This window comes from Pocillopora verrucosa, chromosome 2 (assembly GCF_036669915.1).
Source record: "Pocillopora verrucosa isolate sample1 chromosome 2, ASM3666991v2, whole genome shotgun sequence".
NCBI lineage: Eukaryota > Metazoa > Cnidaria > Anthozoa > Scleractinia > Pocilloporidae > Pocillopora > Pocillopora verrucosa.
In genome coordinates, this window is record NC_089313.1 from 18,084,632 (window position 1) to 18,104,467 (window position 19,836).

A 19,836-nucleotide genomic window follows, 5' to 3' on the forward strand; every position below is an offset into this window, starting at 1 on the left:
ATTGTCGTGTCTGAACTTTGCACCCTAAGAGAAAAAAAGGCTTAATTTGGCCCATGAGAAAGGGAGTTTGAAGATTATTTTGGTTTTAGTAAAGTCTTATCTCAGTAACTTTTGAAGATACGAGGAGTCGAGCAATTATCCAGATTTTCTTAAACTTGTGACCATAAAATCCAAATTTCCTGTGTAACAAACGAACAAAAATTCAACGGCTGAAAAAGGTCCTTTAGGTAGCAACATGACAAGCTTCACGAATGTTATTACGTAGCAGTAGATAATGGCTGCCATGTTTCTATCGATAGAGTAAGTAATGTGTATATATCACCTTGTGCAAAAGGAAAAAAAATCAAAGACCAAAAATTCTAAGGAAGAAACGTTCAAGGAAAATACGATTTCACTAATTTCACAAAAAAAAAACATAGGGCTAAGGCTGTTTAAAAATGTTTAGTGAGAAAAATTTGCACAAGGTGATGTTCACATATCTTTTGGCGGAAAAATTTAGGGGAAGCCATTTTGAATTTTTTGTCGAAAATGTTGTCAGGGGAAACTCTGTGCAAATTGCTCCAAATTTTCCCGCCAAAAGTCTTAGTATATATTTGAACGAATTTTTCTTGACACTTTTTTGATTATTTAATGGAAATTCACTAACTAATTAGAAGACAAAATACTTGTATTTTTGTTTATTCACTGAAATATGTTAGAACAAAAATAAAGATCACAAAATGAAACAGCAAACAACATTGTTGATTTTATTGACTTGTATTTAATAACAATATGGTTAAATATGCAAGAAACCTTACCATTCTGCAAAAAAGAAAAAAAACGGCGCATGCGTATTTTGGGCGCCTGTTTTTTGGCGGGAAAATTACGCCATTCTAAACAGATGTTACTTACAGAGTTTCAATGAATAAAAAAAACAAACAAAAAAAAAAAAAAGCGCATGCGTATTTTGGGCGCCCGTATTTTTTCTAAGTTTTTTGGCGAGAAAACTAAATGTTTTCAAACAGCTGTTACCGAAAAAAACCACGAACTTTAGAAAAAGTTTTTTTGGACCTCTTGTTCAAACTTGACCTTTGATGAGATTATTATCTTCTGGTGTTTTTTCTAGTTGTCGTCCATTCAACAATCTGCAGGAGCGAGGAACAACAGAAGTTATAAATAAATCCACCATTTCAAATTTATATTCATTGAATCATTCAAAAGCAAACCAACTTGCAAACTTTATCATTATTCGAGTTCGCTCTAGCCTTGCTAGGAGTCGGCCATTAATGTTATAGTTCTTCATAATATTTTTGTTCGTTTCTTTTCCTCACCGTTGATGTAGATATGAAAAGTTTTCAAAAATAAACAAATATAACCTGAACATGCAGATTGCCGTAAGCCCAGTACAGTAATTATCTCAGTCCAGGACGACTGTGAATTTTTTTTGCATAACAACAAATGCACGAGCCAAAAATAATCCGTAAACGATATTATCATAAGTAAAGCGAGTTTCTTTGCCTCTTTTCTATTCAATTTTTTCATTTTTAACTTAGAACGTAGCAGAATTCGAATACCCCATTCTGTATCATTCACTGCAATGTGTAGCTTTGTGATTTTGCTAAAGAATCTTGGAAATCGCGAAAAGACAAACTTTCACGAGCAAAGGAACATGTAAATTTGATGGCATCACCTTACCTCTATAATATCAGTGACGTTAACCTCTTGTTGGTTGTTAGCAGATTACGTAGGGAACAACATGAATGTTATATGCCGAAAAATAGATATGAACAGTACCGACCCGCGGAAAATTTCGACAATGATTTTAACACATATATTTGACTTCATAAGTGACTCAGACTGAATTATAAAAGTTTTTAAAAGAATTATTGAGATATCAGCTAAACTAATTGGCCTAAACCCAGACTGTGAATCCTTGCGTCAACAAACAAGTTTTACGTGGACTTCTATGCATCGATCTTTGCATACAAATTTGGATTTTGATCAAAATTGTAGATACTTTTTTTTTCATATACAGCTTAAAATACTATTGATATGTTGGCATCATTTCATAAATTAGAAATCGATGCCATTCAGAAACAAACTTCAAAGTCTCAACAGCCATATTCCAGAGAAGAAAAAATTTTGTAACAACTCGAATTGGAGAACAATATTATGGTAAATGGTGTATGCCAAAAATAACCAAAAATTGCTGATCAAAAGCTCGTGCTCCTGGTCTCCGCTGTAATCTGGTCAATGATTTTTTTGAATTTACTCATATTTTTTTTGACAAATTTTCATGTCAAAAACAGAATCTGACGTTAAAATATTTGCTCAAAACTCCTAAACTGATACAGCAATCTGCATGCACCGACTATAACCAAAATGTATTCAACTGGTGTTAAATAATTACATCATATAAAGCAATAAACTTACCTTACGAAAATAACGTGTCCTCCCTCGTCTCTCTTGTGATTCTCTTCCACTCCCTTTCCCTTTGCTCCTGATTTCTGCCTTTATTTATCTTGAATTCAACATCTGCCTGGTGAAAAATGAATGCAAATTGAAGATCTTGAAAAAATACGACAAAAAACCTCAAATCATCGGTTGTGGGTAACTTTTTTTTTTCCTTTTTTTCCCCGGTGGAGTCAGGAAGGATCCTACACATCTGTTCTCTGATTGATTGACTTGTACCTAATCGTTTTTACCGCGAGTTTTCCTTTATTTCCAGATTCTGGAAAGCCTCAATCACTCGACCTCCAAGGTCTCTATATCAATTCCCCAAACCGTCCGACAGGAATTTCTTATAATCTTGCTTTGAGAATTTCGTGTTGAATCAAACAATTTTCCCCGTTGATAGCTGGTCAAACAGTTAGCCACTTAGCCAGTCAGCCAGCCAGTCAAATAGTCAGCCAGCCAGTCAGCCAGCCAACCAGTCAGCCTGTCAGTCAGCCACTCGGTAAGCTAGTGAGTAAGTCAGTCAGTCAGCAAGTCAGCGAGCCAGCCAGTCTGCCAGTCAGCCAGTCAAACAGCCAGTCAGTTAGTCAGTCAGCCAGCCAGTCAGTCGGTGAATCAGTCGCCAAGTCAGTCAGTCGGTGAATGAGTTGCCAAGTCAGTAAGTCGGTGAATCAGTCGCCAAGTCAGTCAGTCAGTCAGTCAGTCAGTCAGTCAGCCGGTCAGCCGGTCAGCCGGTCAGCCGGTCAGCCAGTCAGCCAGTCAGCAGGCTAGGCACTGATTAAGTCAGTCAGTTGGTCAGCCAGTCGGCCAGCCAGTAAATCAATCAGTCAGTTAGCCAGTCAGTCAGTCGGTCAGCCACTTGGTAGGTCAGTCAGCCAGCCAGTCAGTCAGTGAGTCAGTCACCAAGTCAAGTCAGTCAGCCAATCAGTCAGCTAGCTAGCCAGCTAGTCAGTCAGCCAGTCAACAAGTCAGCCAGCCAGCCAGCCAGCCAGTCAATTCACCAGTAAGTCAGTCTGTCAATCAACCAGTCAGCCAGTCAGCCAGCTAACCAGCCAGACAGTCAGTCAGTTGGTCAGTCAGTCAGTCAGCCAATCAGCCAGCCAGCCAGCCAATCAGCCAGCCAGTCAATCAGCCAGTCAGTCAGCCAGCTAGCCAGCCAGCCAGCCAGTCAGTCAGTCAGTCAGTTAGCCAGTCAGCTAGCCAGCCAGCTAGTCAGTCAGCCAGTCAATCAGCCAGTTAGCCAGCCAGTCAGTCAGTCAGCCAGCCAGTCAGTCTGTCAGTCAGTCAGTTAGCCAGTCAGCCAGTCAGGCAGCCGCTCAGTTAGCCAGTCAGTTAGCCAGCCAGCCAGCCAGCCAGTTAGCTAGCCAGTCAGTCAGTCTGTTAGCCAGTCAGGCAGCCGCTCAGTTAGCTAGTCAGTCAGTTAGCCAGCCAGCCAGCCAGCCAGCCAGTCAGCTAGCCAATCAGCTAGCCAGTCAGTCAGCCAGTCGGTCAGCCAGGCAGCCAGCCAGTCAGTTACCAAGCCAGCCAGCCAGCCAGCCAGTCAGTCAGTCTGTCAGCCAGTCAGGCAGCTGCTCAGTTAGCCAGTCAGCCAGTTAGCTAGCCAGTTAGCTAGCCAGTCAGCCAGCCAGTCGGTCAGCCAGCCAGCCAGCCAGTCAGCTACCAAGCCAGCCAGCCAGTCAGCTACCAAGCAAGCCAGCCAGTCAGCTACCAAGCCAGCCAGCCAGCCAGCCAGCCAGCCAGTCAATCAGCCAATTAGCCAGTTAGCCAGCCAGCCAGCCAGCCAGTCAGTCAGCCAGCTAGCTAGCCAGCTAGTAGTCAGCTAGTCAGCCAATCAATCAGCCAGTTAGCCAGCCAGTCAGTCAGTTAGTCTGTCAGTCAGCCAGTCAGGCAGCCGCTCAGTTAGCCAGTCAGTTAGCCAGCCAGGCAGCCAGCCAGTCAGTTATCAAGCCAGCCAGCCAGCCAGTTAGTCAGTCTGTCAGCCAGTCAGGCAGCCGCTCAGTTAGCCAGTCAGTTAGCCAGCCAGTCAGCTAGCCAGTCAGTCAGCCAGTCGGTCAGCCAGGCAGCCAGTCAGCTACCAAGCCAGCCAGCCAGTCAGTCAGTTAGAGCCACATAGTCAGTCAGAGCAGCCAGTCAGTCAGCCAGTCGGTCAGTCAGCCAGCCAGTCAGTCAGTAAGTGTCAATAAGTCTGTCAGAAAGTATGTCAGTTAGTCTGTCAATAGGTGTGTCAGTCGGTCAGCCAGTCAGTTAATCAGGGATCCCCTAGTCAGTCAACTGTTCTGTCAGGTCGTCAGTCAGTCTGCTAAAGAACACCTTCCATACTGTACATACATACAAGCGCTTTAGAAAAGCTAAAGAAAATTTTTCCTACCGACATACTAAAACTCAGTTTTTAAAAAGTGTCAGTAAATTAGCTAAGGCCTAAATTGCAGAGTCGTAACAAAATTAATGGTTCGAGCAGCTAAAGCTACCTTGGCTTGAGGAGAAACCACTTAGGAAGCATGAATAAATTACGCCATGGAAATGCAGCCTTCGTACATAAAATTATCAAATTCACTACCTCCTTCAACGTAGAAAACAAATAAGCAGACCTAATTCCACATCTGATGGACTACCACCAACTTGTGTTTTCAAGTTGCTTAAAATAAAATATAAATGCTTTTGGCGCTAATTTCAAATTACCTTTCCAGTAGATGTTTCCAATAGGCGTTTAACTTGCTTTTATTAGTCCGTTCCTACGTCCCACTAAAGCATTTCACCTGTCCGAGCTGAAGGCCATTTACAATGAAGGTACCAAAGATGAGTGTGGGTGAGTATGGAAATGTTGACAGACGGGTTGCTTTCTTTGTCACAACATAACGTTTAAATTTAGCTTCGGTCGCCATTTTATTCCTCGTGTGAAGATACGTGTGATAGTCGAATAATTAAATTTGAATGAGGGACACTGATCTGCGAGTTATGAATATTAAATGTTTTGCCTCAACCACGGACCGCAATCCTTTAGTGCCTTTGAAAACTCTAATTGAGTCAAAACGAAGTACGGTAAAGAGGAATGACGAGGAAAATTGACTGAGACGAAAGTAGGCTTGACAAATGGTCAAATATCAGACCGATGGATTAAATGTTTACGAGGGAAAAAAATGGGTACAATAGATTAGAGGTAAAATTACTCTGAGAAAAATTACAAGTTCCCAACGGTAGGATTTGTTTCCCGGTTAGATTCGTTTCCGCGGTGGTAAGCTTTTTACCTAATGATTGGTTCCGTGCTACGTCAAACACCAGCCGCCCCCCCGCAGATATCACGTTTCACAATGCAGTAATTACACAACATTTAAGATCCCTTGTCTTACAACGAGCAGCAGCGCAAGTAGGGATCTCTCTTTTATGCACAGTTAGCATTTCAAAATGAGGAGCAGAGTAACAGGTTCGATGCGCTGGGTCAAATATTTTATGTTCTTTTTCAACGTCTTGTTCTGGATAAGCGGTGTTGGCCTTGTGGTGTTAGGCTGTCTTGGGGAGCTTCTATATGGCGATTACAAAAACATTACACAAACTGGTTTCACCTCAGCCTCTTTTATCCTTATAGGAGTAGGATCTGTAATTGGTCTGCTCGGCTTTGCTGGTTGTTATGGTGCAATCAGAGAAAATTACTTCATGCTTAAGTGTTTCTCGTACTTGTTGGTCTTGCTGCTGATCGCAGAAATCGCGCTGGGCCTGTGGTTGTACTTTGCACATTTCAATCTACACAAATTTCTTCAGGATTTTCTCAGCAACATCCTCAGCAAGTACGAAGATGACAAGGATATACGAGAACTAATCAACCGAATCCAGCGAGAACACGAGTGCTGTGGGTCAAAAAGCTACAAAGACTGGTACCATTCAGATTGGAACGCTCAACGCCAAAACAAGAGCGTGTACTATTGGGTGAATAATGTACCGCAGTCGTGTTGTTTATCAAACACAACACATTTAGAGAGTTGTGGAAACGATTTAGACACTGCCAGTAAACCAGCTGAGAAGTTTGTCCATACCGAAGGCTGTCTGCGATTAAAGGCGTTATTCTCGAAACACTTGACCTTTATGATTTCTCTTGGCGCAGGGGTCATGACAATACACGTCCTGGCAATTCTGTTTACGTGTTGCCTCAGGCGTGCAATCAAACATTCGAATCTGCTACACCAGGGCGATGGAATCCTACTCATTTCGACGTAATTGGTATCAGAATAGCAATACAATGAAAAGCGCAATTGTTCTTGTAAATGACTATGCGGGAGGATAGATATGACTCGATTGACACGTCACACAATTGCTACTGATGTCACGCAATCCTTCAAGATCCAGGACTTTCTAAATTCGTGAACTACAGGAGTTATCAAAATGACATAACAATGAGTAACATAAGGTAGATATTTATTAAAAATAATTCATCTCGGTGACTTTCATCATTGAAATGGGAAGGAGTGATAAATCAAGAGGGGCCATAAATACTTAAAGAAATGAGTATACAATATGTATTCTTTGAATTGTTAAATTCAGCTCTATAGTAATAGGCATTCAAGTGAAAACTGTGAATATTTTATAGGACTTGTTTTCACGATTAAATTCTTTGTAAAACTGACAAGAAATACGTCAAATTTTGGTTGGTAACGTAGTTGCATCAAGCTGTCATAAAAAAGCGTTCATTGGTACAGCCCTTAAATTGCTTAAAATTCATGATCGGTCTCGCAAGAGAGCGAATAGTTTATGTTATCCTCGTATTACTGCAGATCTTGTAACAAGCTTTCCTTTTGATATGCTTTCGATATGGCTGAGAGATGTTTCAGTCTCTTTAGCCGTGTAATGCAATATTTTCCTTTCTTTAAGAGACTACGAAGTACCTCCATGGCATCGACAATGCTTGGATGGCAAATTTTTAGTCTTCATCACTATCTGCTGCAAGTACTTCATCTTGTGACACACCCTGTAGAGGAAACGGAACATGACACATAAGTAAAATCACTAGCAAAAAAAGATAGTCTTTCTCGAATACGTGAAAATTGAAGGTTTTACGCTTTCCTTAATGCGTCGACAGTAACCCTGCGATTTTCTGCGAGAAGGTAATTATCATTTCCCAACACGTCTTAAGTGGGGACACTGGCAACCAGAAAGTCAATTACACACCAATGTAGTCTTAGAGTCCTGACACTAACTAAGCAAAAAAGAGCTTTGACCCTGGCAACCTTTTTCATGGTGAAAACGAACGTCAAGTAAACAGTTAGACAGCTAACAGGAGCCGAGGCAGAGAGCAAAATGAAAGATCTTTGAGAGAAATCTAAGATACACGCGATGAAAGATCTCAACTGCGGAGCGAGTAACGAAATTTTAAGTTGCACAATTTTAAACCCCAGAGTCGATAGAGCGCCCATCAAAAGATTTCAGTGTCAATCGAAAGCACATCAAAAGACCTCAGAATCTATGGAGCGCTAAAGGAATAACATGATTTGAGACTCAACTTGGAGCACATCAAAAGGTTTCACTCTCTGGAAATAGATCCATTCGTTATTTATGTCACGAAAATCAGTATAACTTACTTGCTGTTTAGAAGCGGCGAAAAACATGGATTTAAACTGAAACAAAGAAGACAAAATTTGTGAAAAAAAGTGAAATAGAAAACGACAAATTAAAAGAAAAGTTGCGTTCGCAGAATTGATACAGAGAAAGTGCAAATTCCAACGAGCTTATGTCCCTTTTTAAGTCAAACAAAGTTATTCAAAAGCTCTGTGGATAAATTCTCTATAGTGAAGTCAAGTAATAATAGCGAATCTTTTTTATAATAAGTGAATACATTTACACAAAGTACCTTTTTGTGGGGTGGGGTCCCCGGAACAAAATCATAATCTTCATCAGCATCTACATCCATCGAGCTGTTATCAGGTTCCACTGGACGTCTCTTTGTCTTCTTTGGTCCAGTTTGATTTAACGAGTTCTCGTCAAGGCTGATGCAACTGTCACCCAGGGAAGGCTGATTGAGAATATACAGTTATTTTATCATTTCTTAGTGTTGGTAACATAACAAAATTAGGGCAGGTGATCTGTACATGGTTTCTGAAGGTTTCGCCCGGTTTATGGAAGTTTCGCCCCATTACAAGTTCGCTCCCTACCATTGCTAAGACTAGTTCGCCCCATTTAAGATAGCTACTTTGTCCCCATCGTCATTTGGTACGAACTTGTCAAGGTGGAGGCCAACTAGTAAGAAGCCGGCTTGCAATGGGGTGAAACCTCCAGAAACCAGTGAAATATGTCCCGTTCTTATTTAAGGATTTTTCCATCTCATTTTGATACTCATGACACTTTGGGAGAAGAAGTTATCCCTAAAGAACACAACATGCTGGCCCTGCCTGAGTCAAACTGAAATGATCCATTTTACAGGTATTTACTCAATACATTCCTGTACGAAACAAACGTGGTTAATAATTTACGATTGTCTTACCATGTCCAAATTCTTCATAAATGATACATCTAGAAGGAACAAGAGGACAAACGTTACTACAGTATGATTTTGCTATACGTGCAATTGCACGTACATATGTTACGTGAGTCATCCTCACAGACTGTCCATAGCAATCGCACCATTTTACACAAGAGGCGATACGAAGTAATGATGAGCACTGGGTATCCCCTGACAAGCAGAATTCGTCATCCTATCACATCCGAGCCGAGGATGCACGCACCTCAGACATAAGACCTGAGGCGTGGCTAGGGGTTTCTAGGACCCCTTTTTTGACGAAAAAAGAAAAGATAATTCACAGTTGTGACACAGCCTGACATGCCCAAACTGCCAGTAAGACGTTAGTGGTAAGTTTGCCTACAGTCTTATAAACCGCTGGATTGATAGCATAAAACCCAACTAATTCCTTCTTGCAGTGGCTTCAAAGTAGGTAAATATTGAGTAGGGTAACCGAAAGTATATAGAAGGCTTATCCTTTGAATAAATTGTAAAAGCATTTGGGTATAGGCTCTAAAAGGACCTTAAAATTGCTATTTAATATTGACAATTACAGGCTTTTTTCAAATTAAAAAAAAATTAACCACTTTTTGCCATACCTGTGACCGTACTAGGCGGTGTTTGTATGGGTTGGGCACTGCCACGCCTACACATGAGTTAAGGAAGAGCACACATGAGAGTTTTATTGAGGAAAGCAAGGATAGAAAGTCTCACAGTAGTTTCTAAAATGGTTGATGACCATCATAACGAACACAAACATAACAGACACCTTTTTTGTTATTTCTAAGCTGGAGTGAGAACATTCAAAGGATACACAGAAGTGTTTGCACTTTCCTGACTGGCCTCAGGGATGACTGAAAGATCTTTCTTCCTCGCTGTAAACACATCTACAACAAAAATAAAAATAAACTCAAAAGAAAACTTGATTGAAATAAATACACCATTGTGAGCATGGTCTTGACCTCATCATCATCTTTGCCTGCTGTGGCAAATGTTTATTTCAAGTTGAAGGATTTGATATCAGTTCAGAGCAAATTTTCTGCAACTCAGAAAGAAGAAATGATCATATCTTGACATGGCTCCTTAGGTTGGTCTATGATAATTAAAAAATAGAAATATATAAATTTTGCTGTTTAAATTGGATTTCAATTCAAAATGACCTCAAGCTAGTTGTAATATTTTCCCCCATTCCAAGTGCATTATCATAGTCCTTAAACAAAAGAAATCACAAATCAAACAACTAATAGGTTGAATTTGTTTTGAACAAAATTGGACAATACAGAAATTAAATTGAACAGGAATTCTTTAGACTACAACAGATATGTAGCTCATGATTTTAATTTTTCAAAAGGTAGATAACTCTATTCACCATGGCCAGTTCAATCCCTTCCTGGTAGACAGTATGATATGTTTTGCAGAACTGTGTCCATTACAGAGAAGTGAATATCACTATCTGAGTTTTTTTTTTACCTTGATAAGGAAATGAGTCACTAAAGAATTCATCCAGAACTGATTTATTGGCATCTTTACCTCTGTGATTACAAATTGAAAAATTACAAAACTTTGAGATCATTCGCTGAAAATCTACAGCTTAAAATGACACTTGTGAGGCACAACTATTGAAATTAAAATCATCATTCGTCTACCACTGAAGAGAACCAAGGGCTCTTCACACATACTTACAAATACAGTCATATGATAAAGTTATAATACACATAATATTCACACAGTATGACAATCTAGTACCTTTGGCTTGTCTCCTCTGCAGTATTCCCAGAATTGCTCTGACTTTTCTTATTATTAGTTTTCCCTTCACTATTTTGAGATGGCCCTGAAGTTTTCTCTTTGAGCAAGACTTTATCAACCTCTGTCATGTCCATATCACCATCATTATTTCCTTCATTAAACAAGGAGTCATTTTGTTCGACGTCATTGTAGTGATTGTTAGTCTGGGAGTTCTGTGCAGTCTTGATATGTGAACTGGCACCCACTTTCTGTTTAACTTGGTCAGGGTTTGTTGTTGGATCTGTCTTTGCAGAGCTAATCAGCACAATCCAAAAAAAAAATTCAACCTTTACAAATAAATTTTTTGATCACTATTGAACAAGGCTAGCCTTCAAAGATGAGAGTGAAAATGTTTAATCTTAAAATTTTGTTTAAACTTACTCAATTCTTGACATACCCTGCACAGAATGAGTGGTTTGTCAGATCTTATGAGTGACTATGTATTTAATTTTAACTTTCTCACCATTTGACATTCCTATCTTTTAGAACTTTTTTAGCAGATGTGGTGGGTGCTGCTGTGACAGATGCTTGAGATGACTGGGTGGAAGACTGGTGATCAATTAAAGTTGCCAGCACAAAGTCAGCTTCATAAGTTGAGTCTCCATCCATACTGAACACTATGGGTCTGAAGAAAATTTCATGTAAATGATAACTCCTTATAATCTGCAGCTCAGGGAACACTCTGACTTTTCAAAGTTGAGGGTTAGGCAAGAAGTCCTTTTGGGTTGGAAATATACAATCTAGTGAAAAGTTTTTTGGTAAAAAATGCAATAGTGACTCTCTGGGGTGAAAATTGCAACTTAGTGCTTCTTTGTATTTTTATTGTATTTTATGCAGGAAAACAGATTTCTGGGTTATACACTTGGACCCAAATTGACAGTTTTTCCTATTTGATTTTTAAGTAGCACTCTTCTTTCTCCCTCAACTGTTCATAATCTGCTTTTATATAGTTGTAGATATTTGGTGATATACTAACCTTCCACTGGTTTCAAAATGCATATTTATTGGTTGACTTGAGAACTCAGCAAATGTTAAAATAGCCTGCAATACAGAAAGGTAAAAATGCTGGCTATGAAAATTGACATCAATGATAAGCAGATTTGATCAACTACATATTCTCAGAGAACTTTTCACCTTTTTCATTGTGAAGATAGCAGTGTTAATTCTTGTCCAAATAAATCTGATCAAAATTAATTTTAGCTTCTCTCATGAAATTTTTATGGTTAGTTGTATACTTACCCTTAGCTCCTTGAGACAAAATGTAACCTCTGTATCAACTCCAATTTGATAGTTATCAAACTCTTCTGGAGCTAGCATCATTTCTGTGTGAATGACTCGATTTGGTTCTATAAGAAAAGAGGACACATTTAGCACTGTACCACAATAGTGACAATGATTGTAAGCCTCCAAAATAGAAGCCAAGAAATAATTGATATTTTTAACACATGCTAGAGTGAAATTCTAGGATTCACAGGGGATACATGTTTCCATGCATATGTACAGTGGACTCTCGTTCTGCAGACACCTTGCTATTATGGTTATGGACGCCCTGCCATTGTAGAAAATAGCCAGCCCCCTGGCAAAACCCATAAAGAAATGATTGCAATGAACTCCTATTATGGATGCTCACTAATACACCCTACCACAATGCAGACACTTGCAATGCACACACCCCCCCCCCAGGTGCAACATTCAATTTTTTTCCCCTAGCTATAGCATACATTTTGTCCAAAATCCTGACTCACATAATATATATAAAGCAACATTACAATAAAGGAAAATAAAGAAACCATTCTTCAATTGGATGCAAGCATGAGAATTTCCAGCTTGTGGCCAGATCTTTTTCCTGTTTGTGAGGCCACATTAGAAACTTAATGTCTGGGTAGTTACATGTCATTTCATATTTTTAGAGACAAAACAATACTTTTTTCTCTCATATCCTGCAATTACTGACTCTTGTTACAAGGGACACTAAATCTCTCCCTGTGGGTGTCTGCAATAATGGGAGTTGACTGTTTTCTGACATCATTTAGACTACCAAGCAATATCAGATATAGTTTCAAAGACTCTCAAGAACCTACAGTTACTTCTTACTAATTCAGTTGGGGATGAAATTGAAGTCACTGTATTTTTAACTGATCAAAATAAGGTTTGCTCACACTGACAAGGCTCATGAGATACCCATCTGTTCAGCTACCTATAAATAGTTGATTTTTTTTGCCACTGTGACTTTCTAACTATCAAATAACAGTCACTTTTGCTTTTTTTTTCTCTTACCAGGCTCATCATCCACATAGTTCTTGACTTTTAAGGTCTCAGGACTGACAACAAGAGTTATTTCTTCTTGGTTGTTTGGAAAGTTAACCACTGCATCATTGAGAATTCTGTGAAAAGTAGGAAATATCATGTTATAATTGGAACTCTCCTTAAAGGCTCACTGATACAGAAAGCTCTACAAATGTTCTGCAAGAAAAAGTCTGGTTTTTATAAAAGTGCAAACAAACACCATGTAAAATTTACAAATTCTTGTAAAAATCCAAAGCTAGCCAAGGATACTTAATCATGAGTTTCCCTTGAGAATCTGCCTTGTAGGAGCTTTGAACATCAGATTTCACCATGGCAATTTGGAAGACTGATGAAAAAAGGCATTCAAACTTTTCTTACTTGGCTTGAGTTGTCATAAAATTTGGACACAAGTCTTTTGCAAACACAGCTTGCAAGGTTTCGCACTCTAGAAATGTCAAGTTGTAAGTCTTTGTAATGCCTGTAAGAATTCAAAGAAAGAAAAATAAAAAAAACATTAAAAAAAATTTATATGAGTTGACAATTAGTGTACCTCAAGATTGAATTAAGACTTACATTTGTAAAACTGCAGCAACTTTTTGTGTCTAATTTTTAGGCCAATTGTTGAAAAGGAAAAAAAAACAAGTTCAAAACCCAAAAATAAATAATCCTGTTATGTTGGAATAATTGCAACTGTGGTAATATGGCCTCCAAAACTTTTACAATGTTTCCTTCCTGGCAGCCATCATTGTGTTGTGTTCCTGGGCAAGATATTTTACTCCAACAGAATGTCTTCCGCCTTGGAGAGAGAATGTGTTCACCAAACTGTCTGGGATTCCTTACAAAATGCTAAAGAAGAGCAAACTAAGATGTACAAATATTTCATTCGAGGTGATTTAAATACTCTTTAAAAAAGTTTCTTCATTCTATAGACATTGGACAACTTTTTTTCTGTGTGGACCTCCTACAGACTTACATTGTAAGTAAGACTGAGTGAAGTTTACTTAAGTTTACCATGTCTGCAATAGAACAGAAAAACCAGCCTAGCCTCCCTGACATTCAGATCTATTTTGCACTGATCCACTGTTTTCTCAATTGTGTTCATGGATTTAAAAGCTGACAGGCATGACTGTAAATAAAAATGCAAAAAAAAGGTCACTTAAGGCTCTACACTGTACACTGGGTTTTATAGCACTGGGAAGGTAGAGGTGTTGTCCCTCTAAGTGTTATTCTCTGGAACCTTCTGCGCAAAGACATGAGTTTACATCTAGGAATATTACAATCAACTTTTGGTCCTTGAACAAATATTAGTTTACTTTAAGAAATATTACAATCAACTTGTGCTACTTGGACAATGTCTTCTTTCAATTTGTTTTTGTTTTCTGTTCTGCTTTGTTTTTTCTCTGTGCAGTAAAATACTAGAGGTCTGTTGAAAGAAATGCCTCTTGAACCTAGTGCATGCTACACACCTGTAACATTTCTCAAAATTAAGTTATTTACTGCATTCTATGCTGAGTCAGACTTGGTCTTGAAACTGTAGAGCAGTGGTAATAAATACAGTCATGTAAACCAAACATTCCTCTGACCTTCATGGCAATCTTGCATCTTAATGAATCCTCTTCCTCTGAATCCCCTGCGGATTCATCTGATCCATCATCATAACTAATAAAAAAGCTCTCATTGAAGAGAAAGCAAGCATATGCTGAGCGAGATGAGCTGACTGTCCTTAGCGCAAGCTGTTATAGAGAGAAGTGAGAGTAAGTAAAGAGTAATTATCCATCTTTAGTCTTATCATCATAACCAATTTTTTCCTATGGAATGGAAGGGGGGAGGGGACCCAAGTAAATTCCTATTGACTCTCACTGTTCCTTTGCTATACTTTCCTCAGCGACTCAATGTCAGGGGGGTGAGTCCTGAGGGGCTTATTTCCCACTACCCCCCTTCGCTGCACACAATGAAAAAACCTTCCTTGTTTGCTTCTGTTGAGATGTTTCCTGGGATCCCTCACCCCTCTTGAAAAATCTTGCCAACGTACCTGCAATTATTACTGTATCTGAGAACTTTCGGACTATCACATGATTTTTTTAACTCACCCCTTCTGACAGAGCCTCCAGATACAGCTCATTACCAATCTTGGATAAACAATGGATTGCCTTCGCAAACACTGAAACACACACAAAAACGTGTTGAGAGAGCGAACGAAATCTTAAAGTCATAGATAAGTTAAGCTTCGATCTAAAAGTGAACACACATTTCACTGATCTGCCTGGAATAACACAACGCATCTTCAAACACATCTATGAAGATTTTGTCATTTTTGCGACCATGATATGCTTCTCCTTGGATAAATCGTCTCCATTTCTTTCCTAAGATCCATTTAGTTCTTACTAATGAACCATTTTCCTTGTCTTACTAAGGAATGTTTAACATGCCCGAAAAGAAAAGAAACAAAATTCAAAATGGCGCCAGTTTTGGAATCCGCTGACAAGCTAAACATTAGGCGCGCTTCTCAGGTAACCGCTCACTAAACATGGCGTCCACAAAAACAAATCTACCTGCATGGTTACTGCTCTCTAAAGACGATATCACAAGATCTATTGAGTGGAAGGATTTAACATCAGAGCTTTTCGATGCAGTGCAACACCAGCTTACAGAAAACCACGTGTCTTACTTTTCCGATCTCACAGATTCAGAGAAAGTCATGTTTCTTGATCGTGCTGGTAAGCTTGTTCGTGACAGCTCTTCGTATCAAAAGCTGATGGCAACAGTTTCGGAAACTCTTGATCGAAATCTAAATGAAGAAGTTACCCAAACGATCATCGATGCATCGAATACACGTACAAAGGCAGAACTTCTTCTTCAAGAATCCTCGAAAGCGTCCATTAGTTTGTTGCAAAGGTGGCCGGATCTTAAAACCAAATTGTTTGCTTGTTTGAATCGTCCTTTACCGACAGAGTTGCGAAGGGCAGTATGGAATTGGTTTCTAGCGAATCCGATCGTTCGAAAAGAATATTTAGAAAAGGTTTCGAGAAACAAACAAGACACTGTTTCACGACACGATGCAGCCATTGGACAAAAGTGCAAAGCTTTCTTGTCCTCAGAATCAAGTCATTTTAGGCTTGAATCTTATCCAGCTTTGTTGAATATCATGAAAACTTCAATATCCTACCGGGACGTGAAAGTCAGTAGCACATCAACGATAGTTGACACAGACTTCTTGTTGGCCATACCTTTTGTGAAAGTAATGGTTGCAGACACTCATGTTCAACTGATAAATGCTGAGGAAATTGCAAGCTTTGTTGAAGTTTACTTTACCTTCTTGGATTCAAGACCATCTTTAATGAAGGACTCCAAATCTAAGGTTATTTTTCTGCTAAAGAAAGCAAGAATTCCTTTGCAGCTTTATTGCTCTGAGATATCTGTATGTATGGGCATTGAAATTTCTGTTTAGTGTAAAAAAGTCATTTTTCCTCTGTTTTCCATAGGAATTCCTGTTAGCACAAAAACAGTTTGGTAGTAAAATGGCTGACTACTTGAATTCCAAAGATCAGCAGCTTGCATTAACTCTGCAGAGAATATTTTCACATGGTAAGGCAGTTGTTGATAGAGATGAATACCCAAATATCAGCCTGTGTGAAAAATTTGTGGCATTCCCCTGGTCATGCACCTAATTTTTCAGCAAATTATGAGTTCTCAACTGGTACCTCATTATACAAGAGGAAGTTCAACCCTGTATGACTATCTAGGATGGTACTATTTTTAAGGCTAACATCTTTTAGTGTTGCTATTATGTAGGCTTTGTGTGAGGTGGACATGGACTACACAAGTTCAATTTACTGATTCTTGTTTATAATGTGTAAACACACTGTAATTCTTTTTGAACAGACCAGACAACTCAGTTGGCAGAAAGTCTGGCAGCAATCATGAGGTCATATGCAAGGTGCATGTTTGTTGGTAAGATTTGACTAAAACTGATCTCAATGTGTTTAAGTCTTGATCGTAGGCATCCAAAAGTAACACTGATTGGATAGGACACTTAACCCATTAAACTAAAAATAGTATTCATCTATTCTACACTGTTCTCCTCATCGTTTCTTTTGTTTTTGTGACCTTAAAACTTGATTGAAGTATGATACTGTAAGGATAAATAAGAAGCCAGTCACTCATAGGGTTAAAGGGTTAACTTTCACATTGCTTCTTTCTACCCAAGAGTGAGGTGTGATGGACATTAATACCCCATCAGATGGAGTAGCTATACTCCTTCTTATCTCTTTCTCTGGAAAAAGCAATAAACTCTGGAAATAATTGGTTAAAAGACTCAGAAGACTTCACATTTTAAACCGGTTTTTTTTTATATCTTGGAAAAATCACATTGCTATACTTGTATTTTTCAGGGTTTCTTTCCCTTGATGTGGTTTGCTACATTTGGGACCAGTACATTCTGAGTATGAAACTTCCTTCCTTCAACTGTATTGCGACATTCTCTGCTGTCATGCTGCTGTTGTTGAGAGATGAAATCTTAGTGTGCAGAAATGTAAGACTTATATGTCCTAGTTTTATTTAAGGTTAAATGCATACAAGAATGGTGATTATGAGATTTTCACTCTTTTTGCCTAATTAGACCAAAGAGATTGAGGAAGTTTTGCTTGCTGGGAGCAAAAAACTCACCATAAGAGACTTTCAAAGAGTGGTAGGTGCAATGATTTCCCTTAAACCTGAATCAAAATTCCTTTACCTTCCAAAATTGTAAGTTAACACATTATCCTACAATGTACCATGCCTTTTTGTAGATTGATCATCATTTCATGGCTGATTGGCAGAGGTTGGTTACAGAAGAGGTTCATGGTTCTGATTTACCACTTGTGGATCCAGTAGCAAGTATGGGATCAATTCCTGCATTCTCCTTACCTCATGTTGATCTATTAATTTACCTTGTGTCCTCTCTTGATCTTGGCAAATCACCACAGTTGATAACCTGATAGTTCCATTGGAAAAAAATAGCAAATTCTCATTTCAAAATGCCTAAATTCAGCCAGGGATCCCATTTGGGGATCAAACTTCATACGTAGCTTGGGAAGAAGGAGCTATGAATTATTTATGAGAAAATGAACGAGTATTCGAGTAGGTGGTAAAACTTTGAAACTTCACTCGTCTAAGGTGCTGAATGAGTTACGCCAATGGTAATCTTTCAAGTTGCGTCTATTTTTCGCCCTAGAAAATAGGATTGGTGCATATTAAACTGTTTCCGGTAATTGTTTTTTCCTGTGCCACTTTCCGTGCTAAAAAGAGAGAGAAAAAAGGAGTTTTGTGAATAGGTGCTCGTCAAAGGGTTGTGGGCTGCGGTAAGTCTCTGATTCCCCTCCACTTTTTACCGCGCACCGTAAACGGCCACCTTGTTTAGAAAGAGATGTATATCACATAATGTGCGCTTTAGGAATAAGTAATTTTTAGCATTTGTCTGCAGATATGCTTGGCGTAGATCTGTGGTCTCATCTGTGTCTTAACTTTTAGCAGTTGGTAGGTCTGCGCACCCCTGGTCTGGGTGGTTCCGGGGGCAGCCTCCCACTCGTCAGCGAGTCGAAGACCGGCGGCAGACTCGCGAGGAAAGAGAACAGGAACGACGGAGACAACTCATGGAACATCGACGAGAAGAAGCCAGGAAGAAGCAAGAACAAGAGGAGGAGATGCGACGTCGTGAACAGGAGATGAGGCAAGAGTTTCAAGCACAGAAAAAACGTGAAAAGGAAGGAATCGTAGTGCTCGAGAAAGAGCTCAAACGTGAAAGAAAAGAGCGATCATCTGTGGAAAAGAAGAAGGATGAAGAGATTGCACGGTTGCAAGTCGAACTTGCGAGACTAAAACGAGTTACTCCAGTCACCAGCCCTGCTATACGCTCCTCTGGTGCACCTTCAGTGAAGGAGCCAACTCCAGTAAACCCCAGTCCTCGTCTTTCGAGAGCATCGCGTCAACAGGTCGAGGACATGGTTCGGTCGTTACTAGGAGCGACGCTTCACAGCCTAGATTTAGGTAAGAGATAATTCCAATAAAAATCCTGGTGTAACTCAACCCGTTGCGGTTTGTGGTTAGGAAAAAATTTTACTGAAACAGTACGAAATCAATCTTAGTCTGCTTTCAAGTATTTTTTCCACGGGACTTCTTGCATTAATGACTTTAACCTATCGTCTTTGGGATCTCCGCGCACTCCCGAAATCCTAAGCGTACCCGCGGGTGTCAACTCTAATTGGACAGTTATTAAGCCTGAAACGAATCGTCTTGTTAGAAGTATGATTTTTATTTGCAGTGGCCCACGGTTCAGAGGAACAGCGGACAAATCTTGATATAATCACGAAAGACGCTTTGCAGACAAACAGTGACCAGTACAAAGAAGCAGAAAGAGAGTTGTTCGGCAGGGAACTTAACACCGACGATTGGGACAGAATGGACGAGGAAGAACGCTCGGAGAACACTAGGAAGCTTATGACAAGGTTGAAAGAGATGAGAGACGAAAGCCGGCTTAACGCGACATGAACACAGGAGCTAGTAACTAAACAACCTTCAGTGCGTGTGTGCACTTCATATGCAACATTTTAAAGAGTCTATACCACGGCTTGCTTAAGTGCTCGGCTTACTACTTTGCTCAATTAAATGGATACTCCGAAGAATATCATAATACCTCAGTCGTAAGTGAGCAGGTCTGAGAAGTACCTGATACATGGCTTTGTCTGTTATGCGCAAGTTCATTATTACTGCTGGAGGGGTCGTTTCGTTGATTCGATTTAAGGTGAACTCTGAACGTTTTATTATGTGGTCAAGATTTCATCACAGAGGATAAATACGAATTAGTCCTCTGAACT

At 39.5% G+C, this 19,836-nt stretch overlaps 3 protein-coding genes across 3 annotated transcripts; 2 read left to right on the forward strand and 1 right to left on the reverse strand.

Annotated features, from left to right (window-relative positions):
• The first annotated feature begins 5,835 nt into the window (after nucleotides 1-5,835).
• Nucleotides 5,836-6,642, forward strand: LOC131790728 (CD63 antigen-like). The gene has a single exon (XM_059107991.2). It carries the CDS (start codon nucleotides 5,836-5,838, stop codon nucleotides 6,640-6,642), a length of 807 nt encoding a protein of 268 aa, XP_058963974.2.
• A 181-nt stretch (nucleotides 6,643-6,823) lies between these two features.
• LOC131790521 (cell cycle checkpoint control protein RAD9B) lies at nucleotides 6,824-15,503 on the reverse strand. Its single transcript, XM_059107728.2, has 17 exons — nucleotides 15,234-15,503; nucleotides 15,076-15,146; nucleotides 14,569-14,718; nucleotides 13,997-14,111; nucleotides 13,364-13,463; nucleotides 12,977-13,083; nucleotides 11,939-12,045; nucleotides 11,676-11,740; nucleotides 11,163-11,324; nucleotides 10,661-10,954; nucleotides 10,385-10,446; nucleotides 9,729-9,801; nucleotides 9,514-9,560; nucleotides 8,900-8,928; nucleotides 8,270-8,431; nucleotides 8,001-8,036; nucleotides 6,824-7,390 (listed from the first exon to the last, which is right to left on the reverse strand). The coding sequence occupies exons 1-17, from the start codon at nucleotides 15,277-15,279 to the stop codon at nucleotides 7,343-7,345; spliced, it is 1,674 nt and encodes a 557-aa protein (XP_058963711.2). The 5' UTR covers nucleotides 15,280-15,503; the 3' UTR covers nucleotides 6,824-7,342.
• LOC131790520 (uncharacterized) lies at nucleotides 15,490-19,809 on the forward strand. The gene is made up of 8 exons (XM_059107727.2): nucleotides 15,490-16,343; nucleotides 16,468-16,570; nucleotides 16,868-16,936; nucleotides 17,377-17,516; nucleotides 17,604-17,672; nucleotides 17,773-17,860; nucleotides 18,494-19,009; nucleotides 19,284-19,809. Exons 1-8 carry the CDS (start codon nucleotides 15,513-15,515, stop codon nucleotides 19,508-19,510), a joined length of 2,043 nt encoding a protein of 680 aa, XP_058963710.2. The 5' UTR covers nucleotides 15,490-15,512; the 3' UTR covers nucleotides 19,511-19,809.
• Nucleotides 19,810-19,836: the final 27 nt, after the last annotated feature.